At 38.2% G+C, this 20,019-nt stretch overlaps 1 protein-coding gene across 1 annotated transcript in view; it reads right to left on the reverse strand.

Annotated features, from left to right (window-relative positions):
- Positions 1-20,019, reverse strand: part of TRPM3 (transient receptor potential cation channel subfamily M member 3) — a 134,791-nt gene that overhangs the window by 14,101 nt on the left and 100,671 nt on the right. Inside the window, exons 20-25 of the mRNA XM_085214067.1 lie at positions 18,161-18,289; positions 14,939-15,190; positions 10,311-10,521; positions 1,496-1,646; positions 734-933; positions 276-408 (exon numbers count right to left, since the gene is read on the reverse strand). Coding sequence (XP_085070193.1) covers positions 276-408; positions 734-933; positions 1,496-1,646; positions 10,311-10,521; positions 14,939-15,190; positions 18,161-18,289 — 1,076 coding nt within the window. The remainder of the gene's footprint in view (positions 1-275; positions 409-733; positions 934-1,495; positions 1,647-10,310; positions 10,522-14,938; positions 15,191-18,160; positions 18,290-20,019) is intronic.

Consider the following 20,019-nt stretch of genomic DNA (forward strand, 5'->3'; position numbering starts at 1 on the left):
AAATAGACGAACTTGCACTTGTCACACTATTCTATTTGTGTACAATTACAGCTGGTTGAATGTCTTAAAGTCTTCAAAACTTTGAGGACCATTTCATACAGTGAAGAAGAAAAAAAAGAGAGAAAATTTCCCCACCTTGTATCATTTTCTACTTTTTTAGTTCAGATTTATTAAAAACTACCTCAAATGTTTCCCTTTTAAAGAAAAAGAAAGGGTAAGAGTGGCAACGGAAACATATTTCTAGATCAACATATGAGAGAACAAACAAAATGCACCTTTCTGAAGTGACGCGGATTCTTTCATCATTGGAAGAATTGAATCTGTCATCCTTCTCTCTAAAATATTCTTCTATGCACTGCTCTTCAAAATCGTGGACTTTTTTCAATTCATCCTCAGTTATGAAAAGTTCTGTGGAAACAATGGAAAAGAAGTGAATTTGGAAAAGCACAAATGTAATATTCAGGACACTCTTCTCACTGAAGAATCCTGAACTAAATTTTCAAAAGTGGGTTTCAAATTTAACAGGTATTTTGGTATGGCAGCACAGAGATGCAGCCAATTACCAAACTGGTGGCTTAAATTATATATGCTTCTGCAGACAGCAATGCTTAAGCAAGCAAACAGTAGTTCTCTGCTAAGAAGGTTATCAAAATGCTGGGCTTAGCCTTCATCCACATCAAACACTAGATACTGAGCAGGGCAATGGAATGTCTGTAAATTGTTGACATCTTACTTAATCCGTAGTCTCTCTCATCCGGGTCGCTTTCGTGTTTCCGCCATCTAAAGCAAAGGTGCTGGAATATCATAGTCATATGGCTGAAAATGATCAGAGGTGGTGGGAGAACTGGCCTTTCATGAAACGTCATGATTAGCTGGTACCTTTGAAACTTCCATACTTGGTTGGATATAGATTTGACTTCAAAAAATGTATTGCTGGAAGGCAAGAAGAGGAAAATAACATTAGATTGAAGCATTTTTGGGTACTTTGCCAAAAATGAAATGACAGTACCCTAATTATACACATTTCACTAGCAGTGGCAAATGTTTCCTTGTCATGCAGAAAAAGGAAGAACAAAAGAAAAGGGCTAAATAAGTTTGTTCTTCAGTAAAGCACAGTGGCAATCAATCATTTCTGAATTATGTTACTACTGTTCATCCTTGCTCAGTGCAACCAGTTAGCCTTATGACAACAAAATGAGAGGAAAATATTTTTATTCTCATTTTCTATATTGAGAGTGAATGATGCCATCACGGAACTTAACATGTTTGGCTTTTCTGCTCTCACTGTCATCAGGTGTCTGTCCTTGGAAATGAGACAATGTGAAGAACTTGGCATTTCCCTCATTCCCTGGAGACAAGCTACTACTTTATACCTTCTCACTCTCATATCTTCTGAAAAATGGCTCTCATTAGAGTCAGAAGCTCAACTGCTTTCTGACACCACAAATAATGCTCCTGTCCTCCCCAAATCCATTCTTTGCAATGTGTCACTCACTTGAAAACAGCAATCAGGAGGTTCACCAAAAGGATGTTTGCAACCAAGAGGTAACAGGCCATGATGGCAGGAACTATCCACGCTCCTGTCTTGCAAGGAGGCAGCTGGATTATCTTGCCATCTTCTCTAGTTTCATTTTGACCACAAGGAGCTGGGAATGAAAACGCAAAAGAGCGAAGTAGGAATGAATCTTATTTTTTCACTGCTTTATACAGAAATATTTAAATATTTATGAAGGTCTGCCTGCCAAAGCAATATCTTCCAAACAGTGGCATTGATGCTCCCCCCAAGAAATTTGCACTTGCTATAGGTGGTGGTGATCACATGCTTGTCAAATTTATCACAGATTTTACAAGCTGAAGTTTTTGATGCTGTGTGTTATTTGCCATGAATATCAAGATATTCCACTCCAAAATTTCAGGACATCCATCTTTGTGAGTAGGCTGCCTGTTCCATATAGTTAAAATATCTTAGGACTCTGTAGTAATTTGTGGATGTACAAATGAAATGATCAAAATTTTGCAGGCTTAATCCTGCAAAAAGCTACATTAGCTAAAAAGCTACTTAATTTTTTTTTTATGGTGAAAATTCAGTCTTTTTGTTATTTTTTTTATTTGTCTTTCAATAGAGATCTGAAAAATAGCGTAAAGAAAAAGACACATGAAAATAAAGAATACATATACTCCTGTGAGCTGCACTGCTCAGAGGCTTTCTGGGAAGTATTCATAATGGCTATTTGCAAATAAGGACTTTAGACTGCATTCCTAATACAGACTTTTGACTGCACTCCTAGAAACTACGGGGGAAATTTTAAAGTCTTCACTGTACCAGGTAAAGGGACATATAGCAGCTGAGTTGTCACCTGTTTCTTCCCCAGATGTTTTGGAACCGAAAAGACCTCCTTATTAGTGTTTTTGAACAGAAGCAAAGAGGAAGAAAACATTATGAAATGCTTTTCTTCTTTTTGCTTGTTTGCCTTTGTGATCTTGTGGACGATCTACATAGCTGCATTTGGAAGTGTGGGTTCTGCTTATCATCTCCTAGCTTCATGCTGCCCTGATGGTCCTTTGTACTTTTTTAATTAGCTCTTCAAGAAAAAAATCAAAGAAGCAGCTTAGATATACAACCATCTTAGTTGAATTTGCTTAGTGCTGTGGCTACCTCCCCCTTGTCCATTTCCCTCTGACATAATGGACAACAAACCTTGCAAATGCTATATGTTTTGTGAAATCTTATACCATGTCAAAACATCTATGATACCCAGTATGAAATATTTTAATCAAAAGAATCCTTCTGACCTTGATTTAAAGAGCATGGGATTCTGCTGTGGGTGACTGTACTGGCAATCATACGATAGTATTTGAGAGATGGGTGCTTGGTTTTGGGCAATATGTACAGGTGTTGTGTTATTACCAACACAGTAATATGGGACAGAAGGGTACATGCTCCATCAGGTATCAGCTACATCCTGAAGTATTCTACTTCCATAAAAAGAAACGGCAAACCCAAGTATTTTACAAGCATTATCTCTAGAGCTTCTTCCTTACAGAAATAAGTTTTATTACTGGAGCTGTGTGAATGTAATTCATTATTTCTCAGAAAATATCACATTGCAGGTCTTTTAATTTTGTACTGATTTTGTGCCTCCTGCTCTGCTCCAACCAGTGGCTTCTAGACAGAAAACTTCTAGAGAGTCCTGTGGGGGGCTACAAAGATGATGAGGTGCCTAAAGCATCTTTTATGAGGAAAGTCTAAGTAACATGCATCTGTTGTCCTGGAGAAAAGAAGACTGAGAGGGGATCTTATCAATGCTTACACATCTCTAAATGGTGGATGTGTGGATGTCACATGGATGGAGCCAGGCTCTTTTCAGTGCTGCTCAGCAACATGACATGACACGCACAGGAAGTTCCACAAAAACATGAAGAAGAACTTCTTTTCTATGAAGGTGACAGAGCACTGAAACAGGCTGCCCAGAGAAGCTGTGGGGTCTCCTCTGCAGATGTTCAAAACCCACCTGGATGCTTTCCTGTGCCACCTGCTTTAAAGAACCTGCTTTAGCAAGGGGTTGGACATGACGATCTCTAGAGGTCCCTTCCAACCCCTGTAATTCTGTTGATTCATTTAGGCATACAAAATACTGCTAGATTTCTTGGGCTAAGTTCATTCAGCCTTCATCCAACAGAAACTGGGACAATCAACACGGTATTGGCACTCAAGGTGAGGCATTTCTGTTTATGTGGAAACATTAACTCACATGCTGATTCAGAGCTACAAAGGCCAACACGATACAGTAATACAGTACCAAAACCTGTCATGATTTCATCAGGAATGCAGCAATCACTTTACAAGTTGATGAAAAATGTTGTCTTTTTGTCTGCTAAATCAGAGAACAAATAATGTCTTTTGTAGAGATGAGAGAAAATTCTGAAAAGCATATTTTAAATTTTAGGTCAAAGATATAAAAACCTAAGCCCAATGTCTAGATAAATTTTATTATTCCAAATTTCTATTTAAACAGCAACAAAAAAGATTTTCATCTATAAAACTCTCTCTCGACAGCTATTAAGACAGAAGTGATTTATCCAAATTTATTGGCCTACACTGGAGTATTTAGAATGCCACTAATGCATTCCTGTTAGTATACATCTCACAGTGATGGCCACAATACACTCTGTATACAGACAAGCCTCCATCGTCTTTTCTGTACACCGATCAGTGTTTGTGCCGTGGTTTGTAAAATTTTTCTCTCTTATCAGTTCTGTTGGAGAAAGTTATAATAGCAAATACTAATTTTGTGCCTTACTTCATGGAGATCTGAGCCAACACTCAATCTTCAAATCTTAGCTGCATAAGAAAACATGTGATGTGTATCCAAAATGCTGAAGCTTGTGTTCTAATGCATATCACTGAAATGAACATCTTATCCCATCTTTAAATTACAACATTAATTTTAAAGGACAGTTCTCCCACCATTAAAGAAACTGTTAAATATATTCCCAGAAAACAAGAAACAGAAGTTTCTCTCTTTGTTAGGGAAAGAACATGGCAGGTGGCAAAGAGTAGCAATGATATTCTTTTTTGATAATGAAGATGCTTCTTTGCATTTAAAAAATTAGAATTCCACTTGATGAATTTAATTGCATTTTGAGAAATGCAGGATTTTTTATAGGATGTACAATAACATACTGTAATGACAAACCTTTTCAAAGAACAGTTTTAACATGTATGGAAATATATTCCTATCTTTCTACATTACAGACTTGCTCTAGCAGAAGTAGGTAGAACACTTAACCTGGTAAAATGCTTTATTAAAAGAAACTCAGCTAGTATAAAACTACATGCATGCTCCAGGTAACTGAAAACTCCAGGCAGACTGATACCTAAAGGATGCTGGATGTAGGTAGGCCATTATGCTCTGATGTCAGGCTTTAAAAAATGATAACTGGTTGGAATTTTAATTTAAATTCCATGTATTAGATTCACTCAGCTTTCAAATACTGCACCCTGACATCTGTGGTTTTACATAATTTTTGTATCTTTTGTTTTCCGTTTCACAGTCTGCCCCTATGCTTATGTTTCCTTCCTGGCTCCTCTTTACAGTTTCCTGTGTGGGCCCTTCCTGCTACACACCTAACCCTTCCTCTTTCCTGGCCAGCAAATTGGTGCAAAGCAAAAAACAGCAGCCCATATATCTATGTGCTTCAGACTACAGAAATAGCAAAGCTTGGGAAGGATTTGTTTCCCTGGTGTAATCACTTTCACCACATGGGCACTGATCATTTTTACTTTGCATTGGGTGGAGAGCTTGAGCAACAACACTTGCAAATTTTTGTGGCATGACTCTTTCCCCAGCTGCAGCCTTCTGAGGTGGTAGTGGTAAAAAATGGAGACAGGAAAATGTGTAGCTGAACAGTTCTTTTATCAAATAACTTTTTACCTTTGATGGAAACTTTTCATGTAAAAATGGATGCCGCTTTCACAGTAGAATTTCATTTGAAATCATGGAAACTTCTGAATGGGTTAATATGATCATGATTCTTAAGAATATGGAAACCAATAAGTGGAAATAACAAATTAATCCCCACCTTTTTTTTTTAATTATTATTTTTTTAATAAGTCTGGGCATTCTAAGTGCGCTTTCATAGTCCTTCCAATTTTGATATGCATGAACCCAAAGAAAATGAAAGCATTTTATATTTTTTTTATTCAAAATAAAACAGTACTAAAACCTGTCATGATTTCACTTACTAGCTTGCCAAGACAGTAAATGCTGAAAAAAGGCCAAGTGAGCTGCCCAAGTTTCTCCTGTTCTTCACTGGCAGAACTCTGAACTCTGGGAACTCTGAATTTCATATAATTACTCTCTTTGTCAGCATTCAGGGAACTGTAAAGTGTCTCATTATTTCAAGAAAGTCACTTTAACTATGGCACTGTGACCTTAATAATTGCTTCTTGCTTTCAGCCACATTGTAATGACACAAAACATCTCTCCAATCACATGATATTTTGATTATTATGTAGAGTAAACCTCTTTACTCTTCTTGTTCTCTCTAGTGCTTTCTCCCTCCTCCTCCCTGCATCAAAACATCCAAACAAATGGAATCTCAGAGGAGTGCTAGGAAGGGGAAGACTGCTGCAGCTCAGGCCAGAGAGACTCTCAAAACTGTGTGTAGGCTGTACAAAATATTATTCTCTGCCTTTGTATAACAAAGTTAAAAATACTGCCTGTGCTTCAGAGTTGCAACACAGATGAAAAAAAAAAAAAAAAGGCATGATTTATTCTGCTTGTGCAAAGCTGCTCTGATACTTCTAATTCCAGAATGATCCATGTAAGCGACAACTCTTACACAAATCTTCTGTAGAGAGAAACAAAGGATGAAACCTTTAAGATTGTATAGAATTTAGTATAAAATTCTCATTTATGCTAAGGAATCTTTCAGAACTGAAATAAATTCTAGGAGGCTATGAAATATAAGGAATTTAGATAAAAATATTTTGTATTAATTATATTTTCCTCTTAAGATCAAGAGCAGTTGAAACCTATGCATAATAACCTGTCTTTCATATTTTACCAAAACAATGGCATTCTGGTTACTTGGCATTGCTCCAACATAAGCAAGCAAGAAAGGGAAGCCCCATCGTAACTTCAAATATATAGGATTTTTCAATGAGGCACATGGGACAAACACAAGTCAGATTGAATCTCAGATTCCAGATGGCACTTGAAATGCTGTCAACTGGAAAGAAAATCCAGATGCAAATCCGACATGTGAGACAACAGGCACGTCTGAAGAAGAACTCAAACCCCCCAAGAGAGAAAAATCTAACCCAAATCCATGCTGGCTAACAGCACGCTTAGTTGCTACATCTTCTGAGTACAGGAAAATGTGTAGTCTACTGCTGATTTTCTCCAAGTGACCCCCATTTCCCATGTTGCCATTTCTGTCATCTACCTACATTTTCAACCAAGCAAACTAATTCCCTGGAATAATCTTTTCCTTTTCAGTATTTCTATGTAATTCTATTATTCTGCATGGGCAGAGAGCTTGACAAAATGAAAACAGAGTCCTCTGCATGTGACAACAATGTCCAGAAGTTTTTGGTTACTACTGACAGCAAAATGACTAAGTGAGGCAAACTGAGGGTGAGATTTTACAGCATTTATGCACAGATGTTCACAAAATCATCTGGGTCCCATAGGGCATAGGGCAGCACAGTGATATGCCTCACTAAGAAAGACAGCCTAAAAGTGACACAATCCCTGAAATCCAGAAGCTATAACCAGCTCCTGATTCAGACCTCTCTCCAATCCTGAGCTAATACAGCTGTGATGAACTTTCAGTCTGAGAGGAAACTACTTTGACAATGGTTCTACTTTTTTGTTGTTGAATTTGCCTAAAAAAATAAGTTGAGTTCTAAACTTATTATTTTTTAATATATCTGGTTGATAGTCAGGAATCTGTAGGAATATTGTGCTTGTGTACACCGTTGATAATAAACCATACCACTGAATAGCGCACTCATATTCCCAGAAGTGAGGATATAATTCTGTCCTCACTTTTGAGTTGAAGGTGGGATCACATGCTGACAAGACACTAATGCACACTCCAATTAACATATGCATTTTAAATATGAAATGTATACAGACAGAATGGGTAAAACACGTAATTGTACAAGAAATGCATTACTTTGGAGAGAAATTCAGTTAATGTTTTAACAATGTAGTGCATTCAGATAAAAATCAGACCAGACACAGTGAATGGACAGGCTTCCAGCTGATGAAATGTACTGAGACATTGCATCTGGTCAGCCTTAATGGCATGCTTCACAAAACAACAGAATGTGAAAGAAAAGAAAATGAAGTCAGAAATTTTACAGAAACATACTGTTTTTTTTTTTTTTTTTGTACATTTCTCAGAAAGATTAGGATAATCTCCAGTACCGTGGTTTAAAAGTATATGCACTTCCAAGATTAGCATTTTTGCTGAATCCCAGACTTGCAAATAATGTTTCAATATTAAGCACAAAAATATAGAGAATATTACAAACAAAAACCTTTTTAGATTTGCTATAACAGCAAGAACGATAATAATCTGCTTCAAGCTATACATTCAAGTGAAGTTTAGATGCAGCATAACAATTTTTATCTTACTTGAGAAAGTACAAACTCTGTAGTACTCTAACGTGAACACGGTGGCTGATTTAGCTTAGAACAACTTGGAAAACTGATAACAATAAATTTCCAAGGAGTGAAAAAAATGTAACCATCTTAATAAAACTTTTTGTGTGCCAATCAGGTAGTTTTGATTGAGTAACTAACATCACTAGTATTTGCTCTTGCTCCCAGTCTATCCCAGTGGTATAATTTCTTGAGACAATCAAGCCTCAGATAGACATGACATATTGCATATAATTTTGCTGAAAGAGTGGCAGATTCTAATTCCCTGCATCATCTGTCTCTCAGGAAGGAGGAACTAGGTGCTGCTTTTCATTCTGGCGTTACCACTTTCACTGCAACTCCTAGTTTCCTTGACAAAGACATAAGAACAGCACACCTACACTTACAGCTGGGGTTGAAACCATTGGGAATTTTGCTTTCTCTAAGCCTCAGAAGTAATTATCTTGCATCTTTTTCCAAGGTTTAAATGTTGTGTTTCTGAATAACATATAAGACCACCCCTAAATTCTCATGCAAGGATATGGAGCCTGCCACCCTCTTTTTATACTTAAAAACCACACTTCATTCAAAGACACTTTAGTTTCTTAGGTTTTGGGGTTCTAAACTATAATCAGCACTTCATCAAAAAAATAGAACTGCTTATTCAGCCAATTGTCATGTCTATTGCACTATGGAATTACTTAGTACAACATCAATAAATGGCCGCTTGTAGAGGGACAGACAGAATTCTGCTTGTGCATGGGATAAACCCTTACTACTGTCTTATGCCTTTGGCACAGGCTGAAGTTTTAAGCCCCCAACTGTTATGTCTTTGGAATGAAATGAATTTTTGCAAAGAAAAAAAAAAGGATAAGGGATAAAAATGAGGGGATTAGGTTTAGGTGAGAAGCTAAACCTGGGGAGAAGCTGTGTGATTTAAGGTACTTTCATGCTTCTATGCATGTCTTGCTGCCTCTGAGAACAAAGTGTTGAAGTGATCATAAAAAAGAGGCATCATCTGTATCCACAATAATGATTCTGCACTAGCCATAAAAAAACAAACATGGAACTGCTGAAATATCAGATGTGATATGTACACCTCTGTCCATCTTGAACTGAGTAATCTGGGGTAACTCATGGTGGTACAGATATGTTTATTACATTAACCAGTTTGGAAAAAATCAACACCTTTTTCCATTCAAGCTTTGTCAATACTGAACAAAAGATAAATTAAGAAAACACTGCACTTTTCTAAGATGGTGCATAGGAGAAAAACAAATACCTTAAATAGTGTTTTAATAGCTGCCATTTGCTGCTGGAAGATATACTTCTAAATGCTGCTGAGATTTACACACATTTAGGTAGAAATGATAAACATCAGTTACATGTCGGTGTTTGTTAGTGATAGACTGTTCCATTTGTCATCTACTGCCTCATTTCTCATGACCACCCCTATCCTTGGGCATAATACACGGGGCAGCACCAGGAGGTTTATTTTAGATGGAAAACTGGCATTTTACTGATCAGCAGACAAACGAATCCTGAGGAGACAGCACATGAAGTATTGGCTTTTGTTCTGTTCGCATTGATGTGAGCACGCTCTTGCCTTCCAGTAAATAAGTAAAGCAAAATAATGTATCTACTCTCCCCAGAGAGTTCTATTACTCAGTTTAGCATTACGGTGGTGGCAGTGAGTAGGTAACAGGGAAAAGAAAACACAGCGGATTAGTTCTTGTGAGGAGCAGGAACTGAAGATCTAATCTTGTACATTAGGTTTGATGCTCAGTATGAAGTTAGGTAGAAAGCATTTACGTCTAAAATCAAACAAATGGATGAAAGGAAATGAAGAGACATTTTATGTCTCAAATATACCAAAGAATTAATCACAGATATCTGGGAGGGTATCCCCACTATCCAACAGGTAAAAAGGAAACATTTAAAATGTTATTTATTTGCAATATAATTTAGCATTACAGACTTCCGGTTAAATAATTGCAGAGTGATGGCAGGAGTAGGTTCTATAATTGACACTCCAGTATTAGCTGTAAAAATATTTGGTGACAGTTCTTTGTGATAAAGGGTCCTCTATCCTGAGCCATTTATTGAGCACATACACATAATCTAATAGGACATCATCTGATCAAAGTTGGATACCTGACTTTGGTGTATGAGAATCATAAACTTGCTTACGGTCTATCTGGTCTGCAAACACTTCTCCATAGATCATCCAATAAGGCATGTAAAAAATGTTTTTTGCCAGCTTCCATGAAGGCTCCTCATTGGGGAAGAGAATAGCTTGTCTTGCAACACCGAAGCTCATCAGAACCACCAACATGATGATGACAAAATACATCATATCTATCATCTGAATGTCATGAGAGAAAAAGAGAGAGAGAAGGGATAAGAGTTGAATCTATTTGTCTGTATTTCCATTACGTGCTGAAAAAAAAGAAAAAAAAAATTAAACCTTAAAAATAGAACTTTCAGAAACAATTTCTTCTCAGTGTTACACACAGCATTTCATTTTCAAAGAAGGAAAATGGTATTCTTGTGTCCTTGGTTTTGCCTACTGTTGCTTTTACGAGCAATTTAAATGTTATGAATAGACTTGAAAACATGAACTACCATCTGGTCACACCAGTTGCCTGAACAATAAATAATACAGGTTTACTGGCATCAATAGCCTGGTCAGAGTAAGGGTTGCAAGTCGATGTATTGTTTATAACTGCCTACTAACAACTGTAGTAAAACAAAAGGGCTGAAATGGATTATTTTATTTTCTGGTACTCATTGTCTTGGTGCAAAGGAAGGAAGCTGCATATAACATAAGGACTAATGGGTGGCAGAACAGCCTGTTATGGCAACATAAGGGACACCACAGTGGTAACCAGTGAGAAAGGAAAGCTACAGGCTGGATGAGAAACCAGCCTGGTGATGGGGACTGACAAATGCCATATTACCAAAAAGAAAATTGCAGCTAACACAGACACTCAGACCTATTTTTCTGCATTGTTGAATACCTCATTAGCATACACACAACTTTAATTAGTGCCAACAAAAAGTGTCTACCCATTCAAAATGTTCCTGGAAAAAGTGGGACATCAGTCCTAGGAGGTTCTGAGTGGAAGCTGAAGATTAGAAAAGCAGCTGTGCCAGCAGTATCAGTAAGGCCCTCCAGAGGGCAGAGCAAAGTGAGGCCCTGGGCATCAAACAGGTACAGCATAGACAGGACCTACTGATTGTGAAAAAAAATGTGAATCCTGTATGGCCTCTGCTAAGCTCCCTCAAGAAGTTATAGTTACACATTTAGTAACAGGCCTTTATTTATAACAAAATTATGACAGAGACTTTTTTCACAGTTGTGGAAGTAACTTTTGTCTCCAGCCAAAGTTCAACCCACAGGGCTCTAAACCTTCTGAGTCCTAAACCCTCTGGCACTGCTGCATTCTGAGTGCCTTGCAGGGCAGGCAGGTGTGCAACCCACGTGCATCTCAAGTGGTGGTGGCCTACAGTCCCATGCTGGGCCTGCTGCAGCTTGAGAGCAAGCTGGCTCATTTCATCTGGTGGATGAGGTGGGGGACTCTTTCAGCAGATGGATCTGCCACTGTTGTGGGGGTACTTCAGCTCTGAAGCACAGGGAGGGAGATAGGAGATTGAAGAAACACTGGGAAACAGCCCAGTAGAGAAAATAGAGGAAGGAATATTCTCATATTAAGAGAGAGACTGGAGAGAAAGAGACCCGCAGAACAGGGTCCTGCTGGAAGGGCCTTAAAAAGCCAGAAAGAAGGGACTGGGGAAGGTGAAAAGAAGCAGGGAAAAATGAAAATATAGAGGTACTTAAAAGAATGCAGGAAAGAAAGACAGAAAGAAAAAAAACAAAACACAACTAGGGAGATGGGAGAGGAAAACAAATGCCTTAAAGAAATATGAATCATATACATTCCTATGTTATTCAGGGCATTCATCTTTCAAGAAAACCTGATTGAAGAGGAATTCCAGATGATTTTATCTCAGATGGCAACCTGAAATGGGAAGCTGCATAATTACACTTAGTTCTTACTGTCTTCAGCAAAGAAATATAGTGATGAAACCTGTATCCTCCCTTCTTCTCTGATGTTTTCAGGTTGAAATATATGATGTAATATGATTTAATAAACATAACAATTATTTGCTGAAAATTTAAGAACATTTCTTACATGCTTCCAAAGTTTTTGAGAAGATTTGAATTCACATTGCAAGACATTAAATTTTCAGTGTTACTCTTTTTTTCAAGCATTTTATTATCTTTTCCCCTCCTTCAGTGTATTCTCTCTCAAAAACTTCACCATCTCAAAATCTGGTGAATTAGATACTTGAGTTTCCACTGACTGTAATGGGCAGTGTGTAAAGCTCTTTGGCCTGCAGGGTAAAATTACAATTGCTGTTTTAACAAGGCAATGTTCTTTTCAGTCATTTTGTGGAAAATTTTAGTCACTTATTTTAAAAAGTGATAAAATAAGGTGCTTGGTATAGTTTTATTAACAAGTTGTCTCTAATTCTTCTTTTTAAAAAAATCTTTAATTTTTTTTTTTAAATTTTTTTCCCATAGAAACAAAAAAAAGTAGGCATTCCCAAGCAGGAAGAAAACTGATATACTTCTGACTCTCTTGGCATGCCACAGTGGTCGCATTTCATTCCCAATAGAAGTGAAGTAAATATACTGTTGTGCAGAGATTAGAAGAGCACAGCATAATAAGCACATTCTGCAGCTGAAATTAGTTGACAATAATAAACTTGTCCATTAGCTTTCTCCTCCTCTCTCAATCTTTACTTCTAAGCCTCTCAAGCCCATTTGTGCCCTTTGCATATTTGTTCATAATGCCCAGAGGCAAAACCTATTATAGCTGCCATATTGGGTGCAATGGAGAGGCAGGTGAAGGGAAAGTTGCTGAAAGAGGGAAGGAGTCATCTGTTCTCTCCTGAGTCTAAAGTTTGTTCAAACAGAAGTCCAGCATACAAGCTCAGTCTGTGGATTGCGTTAAGTATAGTTTGCTGAGGAGCTCAATAGCTGTGATAGGCTTATTCTGAAGAAATATGTAGAAATTGATTGTCTCCACAGTACTGAATGGTACTTGCAAGATGATGAAAAAGAAAGAACCCAAGGAGGTAGATGGGCATGTGATTTAAAAATAGGCAGTGCAGCAGGGAGTGAGCAGGTGCAACTCCCAGGGAAGTCTGTGCGTGTTATAAATGGGTTGGCCATAGCACAGGGGAATAAGATGGCCAGAAAACAGATGTGAGGGGCAAATTTATGTAACTCAAACCAGCTGGGCATTGCATGTGTGGGCAAAGTAGATGTGTCAGAGTTGCTGAGTGCATGGAAAATTGGATGAGGGATGGAAATCAAATAACAGGAAGGCACAAAATAAAACAACTTCCCTCCTTTACAAATGCCCACACCTTCACAGTATTCTGGTAGCTGAATTCAAAACCTTCTGTGTGGGTACCCAAACCTACAGGGGCTAATGATTTTCCTACATTTGTTTTCCAGTGAAAGTGGAGCAAAGCTTAATTCATGTGAGAATGACAAAGGGATGGAAATTATTTTATTTTGCTGTTTTCAACCATTTCCCTTCTGTGTTGGCCACAGGAGAAAAAAAGCCACTGTTTATTCTACTGGGGAAGCTGGGCTTCTATCAGCCCTCCATAATTCTGACTGTTGAAAGGTTGTTATCCATGGCCAATCTGTTTAATATTGAACTGGTTTTTGAATGGCCTTTGCTACCACCACAGCTCTGAAACTTTTGGTCGTGCCATTTGTGAAAATTACTGCACAACAGAAAGATAAATGTTTTTTCAGGAGTTTTATACATGGTGTGCTGTGTAATTCCTAATGACCACCATATTCTCCGATGAAGACACGTGGTGCAACTGGGACAGAAAAGAAACAAACAATAATGCAGTGGTTCCCCTGTGGCTTTGGTCTTGTCACTTGTCCCGCTGTCCTTTTCCAGTAATATATAGCAAGAACTCTGGAGTGTTTTCTCTGCTGCACTCTGGAGCTCTGCAAAGCCTCTCCCATCAACAAATACCTGCTATTACTACTGAAATATATTTTTATTTATATACATATATATAAAGTAAAAATGTATATATCCAGCATCAAATATTGTTTGATTTCCTTTACATGAGCTTACTATTATGTAAATTATTAATATTCCTGCCACACTATATAGATGTGATATGGCCAGGGGATAGAGGCTGCAGTTAGGCACATTGATTTCTCACCTCACAGTGATACACAGGGATACACCTGAACAGGCAGAGTGCAAGGACATGTAGATATGGAACAAAATATAGAAAGGTCAGTCTTAATCATAGCTATTACAATTCTAAACATACTACACCTACAATAACACAATTTCTTTGAGAATCTCGAAGTCTAGAATCTTTTTGTCTTTTAACCTTAATGAAGTTAAGAGTTTGCAACAAATTTGCAGTTAGTTAAGAGTTTGTACCCTTTGGATTTACTGCAAATGAGGCACTAAGATGTAGGATGGCTTTGGTATTCAAGAGAGATCCGGTAGAAAGATAAGCAATATATCATTAAATACAACAAGAAGTGTCTAATTGCCAGTTTTGGGGGATCTGTGCAGATGACTTGAATCAAGAAGGACCTGATTTTTAGTTTACATGGAAATACTAATCTGTAAAAAAAAAAGTGATTTCACTGACAAATTCCAAAGACATTGAGTCAAGAACATTATTGCAAAAAATAGAAGCCAAAAACCAAATTTCCTTACCATTTTTCCAATCATCATAACATATGGTCCCAAATACTTGTTTACTCCGAAGATGTCTAGTAACCGTATGTACCAGTAAATGATGTTCACACAGTATATCACCCGGCCATCGCTCCGAAGTGGCAGATCTTGCAAACGGAGGACCATCCCAACAGAGAACAGGAGGATAGCTATGAGATCTGTAACATTCCAGTACTCCTGCAGCCAAACTTTAACTTTTTGTAACAATTTTCCAGGCTCTGACATCAATATCTGAAGGACAAAGGACATGGAGAGGAGCCAGCTGAGTTGTCTTAATTTAAGCCCGTATAAAGCTAAAGTAAACAGATTGGTGCTACACAAACCAAAATCAAAGCTGATAGCCTCCTAACACATAAATACCTTGTATAGTCTTTGATTTCTTTTGTGAAAGCTGTAACATGAAGCTCAAGTACAGTATAACCCTGTAACTGTATACACTACATATAACTTTTTTCTATAAAAGGAAGAAAACCTCAGTTCCTCTGAAATCCCCACAAAATAAGAAGAAATTTAGGTTTGACTTTCTATTTTTCAGATTGATCTTAATTACTCTTGGAATAGGGGGAAAAGCATAGAAAGGTACTTAATCAATAAATTCACTGTTAAAAAAGCTTTTGATTTAAAGAAAATTATTCTAAGATGTCTGTGAAACTATCAAGAAATAATTTACGACCATAAAGATCTTGATTTTGCATTAAATTCAGTAAAGATTAGCTCCTATTTGGATCAGTTTTTGAAAATTCATTTCCACAGCTGAGAACATAATTCATAAAAATAATTAATCTTACCTTATGAATTTATCATCACTCTATTTGCAAGATCATTTGGGAGAGCTGATTGTTCCCCTGAATTACTGTTGAAACTATTCCTAAAATGATTTCTATGAATAATTCCAAGCTTTCAGTTAGTTAACAAGCTGTTTGTTTTCATTTTCTATATTTAGCCCAAGAACGTTTGAGCAGACTCATACAGTTCCTTGAAGAGAGGAATGCCATTCTTACAATTTTCTTACAGTTCATTTCCAGAATGAATTTCAGGCTCATTTTCCATGAACATCTGGTTAGGAATCCATTCCCACAAAAGTTCTTGATAAACTTTTGTGGAAAGGAGAATTTGGGGTGAATATAAATGGGGTGAATTGGGATGAGATATAAACGGCACACATGATTCCTGCTGGCAGCCTGCCACCTATGGAGCCAGGGGCGCCTTGATTCCATCAGTGCTGCGGAGCCCTCGTGTGGCTGCCGCCTCCCTCTTCCATTTTCTTTCTGTTACAGATACACAATTAATGTATTTTCCTCTGCTCCTTTTGTTTATAAAGTAGTATTAGCCACATGGTGTTTGAAACCTACCTTTGGAGTCTAAGTGGCTGTTGAAGGAGCATTTTTCCTCTAGTCCTCAAAAACATTTGCTGCAGACTGGACACACATAGATGGCAACAAATTCAGCCCAAGGGTACAAATGTGCTGTTTCAGTTGAGGTCAGCAGGACTCGCACCCACTCATATCAGGGCTGAATTTGGCCTCTGGTGCCTTTGTGGAATAAATGCACATTTGGCCAAGTGGAAGTGGCACAGCTGTAGCTGCAGGTTGGAAAGACAATGAGGGGCAGGGGATGACAGAGCTCTATCACTCTGCTGGCAGATCGAGTGCCACGTTTAAATGCTCCTTCTGCTCTACATGCCTGCTTAGCATCTTTAGGGAGATGCATTCTATTTCTTGACATAATTAGGAAGAAATTTCAAAATTAAAAGGGGGAAAACCTATTAGAAATGTGCTGCAATATTCAGCACGGATATAATTTTTCCCCCAGTTACAGCTATTTTTATTGCAGGCCTTTGCATGAGATACTTGGGCAGACAGAATAACTGTGAATTTTGAGTGAACTGTGGAAGCAGAGTTTTTGGTTGGTATATCCCCATGTCTTTGTGCCCATTCCATAATATTGTATCTCCCTTCCCTCTCCCTAAAACATACTTCAGCTCCTGGACAACTTTTCAAGGATACTGGCCAAGCTTTAAGATACATCAGATCTCCATGCCATATTTGTGAATGCTATTTAACACTCCTCATGCAGAAATCTGAATAGAGAAATTCAATGGAAGAAAAGTTTTTATACAGATAAGAAAGGCACTCTCAATTTTTAAATGGAAGAAGGTTGTCAGAGCTATTGAAAAAACCTGAAGCACAATGGTCACAGCGAACACAGATTTGTGAGGGGAAGGTTCTGATTAACTATTTTAATTTCCTTTTATGACAAGGTCACCCATCTAGTTGACTAAGGGAAGCCAGTTAATGTTATCTTTTTGGATTTCAGCGAAGGATTTGCTACTGTTTCTCAGTATCCTCCTGGATAAAACATCCAGTATACAGCTAGAAAAAACATAATTCTATGGGTAAGCAATTGGCTGATGGGTCAGGCCCAAGGGTTTATAGTAAATGGGGTTACATCAAGCTGGCAGATGGTCAATAGCGGGGCTCCCCAGGGCTCCATTTTAATGCTGGTTCTCTTTAATGCCTTCAAAAATGACTTGAATCTAGGACTAGAAGGTGTTTTGAGCAAGTTTACTGATGAAACTAAACTGGACTCCATCAAGGATAAAGAGGCCTTGCAAAGACATCTAGATCGAGTAGAGAGCTGGGCAATTACCAACCACATGAAGTTTAGTAAGAGCAAGTACCAGATTCTGCACCTGGGAAGGGGCAACCCCAGCTATACATACAGACTGGGACATGAGACATTAGGGGTCTTGGTTGACAGCAAGTTGAATATGAACCAGCAGTGCACACAGGCAACCAGGAAGGCCAACTGTTTCCTGAGGTACATAAAGCATGGCACTGCCAGATATTTGAGGGAAGGGACAGTCCCACTCTGCAGTGCATTAGTGTGTCCTCATCTGGAGTACTGTGGGCAGTTTTGGCACCATAGTGCAAAAAGGACATAACATTATTAAAGAGTGTCCAAAGGAGGGCTACAAAGATGATGAGGGGTCAAAAAAAGATGATGCATGAGGAGTGGCTGAGGTCCCTTGGTTTGTTCAACCCAGAGCAGGACAGGCTAACGGGAGGTCTCATGGCAGCCTTCATCTCCTCACAGGGAGTGGAGGGGTAGTCCTGAGCTCTGCTCTCTGGTAATGTGATAAGAGGCAAAGGCATGGAGCTGCTTCAGAGGCGCTGTCTTATATGGTTGGGGTGGCTTTACCTCTCTCATCTTCTCTATTCCCAGAGTGAAAATGTACGAGATGACAATCCATTCCTGTGTGGATGGCCAGCGATCCATCTTCACTAACACTATATAATTGAACAGCATTAAGTAGCCTATATATGCCAGCTGTAAAGAAACAAAATGAAATGAATATCAATAGTCATCACATTTATACAAGCAAGCCAGTTCCTCTTTTATGATTTGATATTCCTAATTCCTAATTCCAGTGTACTCAGAACTTTAAACAGACAAAAGAGAAATCAGAGTCCAAAAAAGGTTTGTGCAAAAAAGCTCACATTAGCACACACAATGTGGAATCTGCAAAGTATACGCACAAATATCCTCTTCTCTGGCTACATCCATCTCTCCAACAGAACTGTATTAATGCAGTCTCCTCAGATTGTCCCATAGTAACAGTCCTGTCACATACCACGGTGCCAAACACCAAACACTAATTTACTAAGTTACATATGTGAATATTTCTTCCTCATTTACTTTCTAACACTCATTATTCTGCTAGCACATCTCCTCTGTGTTTCTTCTCCTTGTTTGTTTAACTTGGACTCACTCTGACATTTCACATCCTTTCTGCACAATCCTTGCCTGGCACTCAGAAAGTTCCACATATTGATAGACGTGTCCTCAATCAGTGCATTGCTGCCTTAATTTCCACTCTGATTACGCCCCAGAAACTGCTACTCCTAAACATACTGATGCAGCAAGTAGCCACCATAGTCATTTATTTATTTGCCTTACATTTTCTGCAAGGTTTTGAGTACAATGGTGTTTTTTTTTTTTTTCTTCTCTGATACATCTACCTTTTAGCCTAATCTTTCATCCAATTGTAAACACAAATTAAGACACTGGTTTCTTTGTCCATTCTGAATATAGTCAAATGGTTGGTCAGAAAAAGATAAGATGAGCAAACTGCATCATCAAAATCATGAAACTCACAGAAGCCCAGGTGTCACACTGGAATGTGGGCTATAGCAATTCTGAGTTTCTGTAACTGGGCTCTGTGGTGGCCTGAATCTAACTTCCTGTCTACTTTGCCTTTCAAACAGCAGCACTACAAGAGTGTGTATCTAAAGCCAAATTTAAATCAGAGAAAAGATGATTCAGTTCCATACATGACCTTTTTATAATTGCTGTTGCAGAAAACTTACTGCACACATCTGTATTTCAATACAGCTCTTTCTTGACTGCACATTACTCACAGTTATTAAGTGTTCAGTATTAGACTTCAGATGAAACAGCCATAGAAAGGCTTGGGACTTTCAGGGTAGGACTACTTAAGCAGTCAACTTCTCACAGAATGGGATTAATGGTCTTCTTATGTTGGCTTATGCTTTGTGTAAAAGTCACAGAACTCTTGCTTTCCTTTCAGTTGCTGGACTGAAGGATACATGGGAGAATTCTTTGTGTTGGCCATCAATATCTGTACAGATAGGGAAACCAATTGAATCATGGCTTCTCATCCACATAAAACAGAGCAGGAAGTGATCACACTGGTCCTTCTGTTTGTGAGTGATGATAAATTGCAGCTCTGCATAATCTGGAACTATCTTGGTTTTTCCTTACCACTCCTGAAGAAAACTGAGAGCAATACTGACTTAGGTCAGTATCTAGGTATCAGCTGAGTCAGCAGGAACTCAATTTGGGTGGGCAGAACTGTACATGCCTGACTAGCTGAAACAAAACCTACTACACTGAAAAAAGAACACCAAAAACCAACCAAACAAAAAAAGACAGCGTCACACAACATACCTCTTAGAACATGTTTATTAGATCTGATCGATAAACACTTCACAGCAATCTTATTAATTCGGTCTGACTCAACAGCCTTTGCTGAGCAT

The sequence above is a fragment of the Meleagris gallopavo genome, chromosome Z, assembly GCF_905368555.1.
Source record: "Meleagris gallopavo chromosome Z, MGAL_WU_HG_1.1, whole genome shotgun sequence".
Lineage (NCBI taxonomy): Eukaryota > Metazoa > Chordata > Aves > Galliformes > Phasianidae > Meleagris > Meleagris gallopavo.